Genomic DNA, 2568 nt, shown 5'->3' with positions numbered 1-2568 from the left:
TTCAAGTTAGAGTTAGAGCATAACCCCCTGCCCAGTTCACGTAGATGAAGTGCGTTCTTGGTTGGATGCAGATGTTCGTCGCGGTGCAAGTTTAAATAAATAAATAAATAAATAAATATATATATATATATATATATATGTAAATGACCGCGAGAGCACCATGAACACAACACGAAGCAGAAAGAAGGCGGGAGGCAACTTTTGCATGCCCTTGTAAATACTTGTGTAGTGAATTTTATGAACTTGTAATTTTATACAAGTTTGTGAACTTGAATAAATTCATGTACATATAAACTTAAAAATACGTGAATTCACGCATTTTTATTCATGAACATATGAATGTATTCACTTATGAATTCAGGCCTTCGCGCAGAATGCAAAGTCTGCAGCGGGGAAATCCGGGGGCTCCAAGGCACCTCGGGGCCGTTCAAAGGCTGCGGCGTTGGCGGAGATGGATGTAGAAACGATGTTCAAGCAAGAGGACTTGAACAAGATACGGCAATTGCTTGACAGAGTGATGCTGCGACGACTGAAGGAGCAAGCGATCGCATTGCCGCGTAAAGTATTTCATGATATCTGGCTGCCTATATCCGACTTGAGTGCAAAGTGGTATCGTAGACTTCTTGAAATTAAATCTCTACAAGAAGAAGCACGATCCAACTCCGCCAGAGTCAACTTCAGAAAGATGCTTGGACTCGTCATCAAGATGCGCATCCTGTGGTATGCTCCTTTGTTGCTGTTTTTTGAAACTCGAAATTCACATCCGTAGAAACGCATTTAGGCTAGCAAGCAACATTTTCTCTGTCTCTGTCTTCTTGTATCTGATTCATGTTCTTCACTTGTCTGTTCTTCGCTTTCGCTTCTTAGCTTTGCCTCAGTCTGCTCCTTGTGTGTTTCTCCTTGTGTTCTTTCATCCTTCTCCATGTCTCCGTCTGTCTCCTAGTTTCTGTTTCTCTCTCTATCTCGGTTGAGTAACCCCCTCTTGTGTATGCTTGGTGGTTCAAGAACTCCATGCAGTGGAACCGTTTCTTTTTTGCTGCTTTGTGTTCAGCGCGCACCCCAAGNGGTGGTTCAAGAACTCCATGCAGTGGAACCGTTTCTTTTTTGCTGCTTTGTGTTCAGCGCGCACCCCAAGGGCGTGTGCGCAAGGGAGTCACAGCTGCAGCGGCTGCAGGCCTTCTTTAGCCAGGAGGATCCAGCGCTGCAGGAGGAGGTGACGAAGGCGGCACGGGAGCTGCAGGCTGTTGAGGGTGCGGCGCATCTCGCTGGGTCTTCTAAGTTGTTGTTTTTAGACAAGCTGATGTGTCACCTGCACTTCTTGAACTGCAAATACGTGCCGGCTTATGAGGTGAGCGCAGCATAGGGCAATGTTGCTGCTGCACCTTTGCTTTCACTGACACTCTCGCTTTGCTGCTGTTGCTGCTGCTGCTGTGCATCTTCGCTGCCCTCGTACTTGTTCCGTGTTTTGAGTTTTTTTTTAAGAGCGTTCGCTGAAACGCCAGTTTCCAACCGAGGCTTTGGTGCTGTTACTGCTGCTGCTGTGGGTTGGCGAGGCTTTGCTGCTGCTGCGTGTGTGTTTGTGTGTGTGACGTCCTGGTGCTGTTGCTGCGCGGGTGTGCTGCAGCGGGACTACATGGCGCACAAGAACGACGCTGCTACTTACGAGTTTTACAAGCGTCACGAGGAGGCCGTTCTGGCGGCGCTTGCGGAGGGGAGGAAACCCCCGAGGCGCCCCAAGCGTAGCGAGTTGATGGGAATACCGGAATACAGAGCCTTGTTGGAACGGGGGATGCCAAGCAGAGATATGACAACCGCAAAAGATGAGGCGTTTCTTAAAGAAGGACTCTTTGCTGCGGAGCCCGTGATGCCGACGAAGGAATCCTGCAATCCTGAGCTACAGGAGCGGAAGAGAGGACAGGGAGAGCACGAAGACGCATCTGAAAACGAAGCGCCAGAAGAAGGGAGTCAGGAAGTCGTCGATGCAGATGCATCAGATACAGAAGGAGCCGCAGCAGCAACCCCTCAAGAGGACCAGCCACGAAGCAGAGCCGAGCGGCGTTCCCGGAGAAACCTCATTGTTGACGACGAAGATATGGAGCAGGCTGATGGTGGCGCAGCGGCAGCAGAAACTCAGGAAACAGCAGCAGCAGCAGCAGCTGGGGGAGGAGCTGACACCACTCTTCTAACCCCAACAGCTCCAAAAGCCGCTCAGGAGTCCGGGGGGGAAAACGAGGCGGCGGCGATAACAGTGAAGAGTCCTCGTGCGTCTGAGGAGAAGAGAGAGGGAGATGATAAGAGTAACCTGCCCACCGCCTGCTGTACCGGCAGCCCCGCGAGCCACAAAGATCACAAAGAGAGTGTAGAGGCACTCGACGCGCAGCCGGTGAAGGCAGAGCCAGTCGTCAGTGCTGCACCACAAGCACAGGCGGAGGACACAAAAAGGGAAGCACCCGCTGCAACAACACTACCAACAGCAGCAGCAGATGGGCAAACAAAGGCGCAGCAGGAGTTGTCGCCCGAGAGCGATCGCGGGGATCTCAAGAGCGGAGGGGAGAAAGCAGCTAAGGC

General features: G+C 51.3%; 1 protein-coding gene across 1 annotated transcript in view; it reads left to right on the top strand.

Moving 5' to 3' along the window:
- The window catches only part of EMH_0057020 (SNF2 family N-terminal domain containing protein, putative), a gene marked incomplete at both ends in the record, with an annotated part of 9948 nt that overhangs the window by 2745 nt on the left and 4635 nt on the right, over window positions 1-2568 (top strand). Inside the window, 4 exons of the mRNA XM_013500964.1 lie at window positions 3-5; window positions 362-720; window positions 1123-1348; window positions 1625-2511. Of these exons, the coding sequence (XP_013356418.1) occupies window positions 3-5; window positions 362-720; window positions 1123-1348; window positions 1625-2511 (1475 nt within the window). The remainder of the gene's footprint in view (window positions 1-2; window positions 6-361; window positions 721-1122; window positions 1349-1624; window positions 2512-2568) is intronic.

Source organism: Eimeria mitis, genomic scaffold, assembly GCF_000499745.2.
Source record: "Eimeria mitis Houghton genomic scaffold, Emh_scaff61, whole genome shotgun sequence".
Taxonomy (NCBI): domain Eukaryota; phylum Apicomplexa; class Conoidasida; order Eucoccidiorida; family Eimeriidae; genus Eimeria; species Eimeria mitis.
This window is presented reverse-complemented; position numbering and strand designations above follow the sequence as displayed.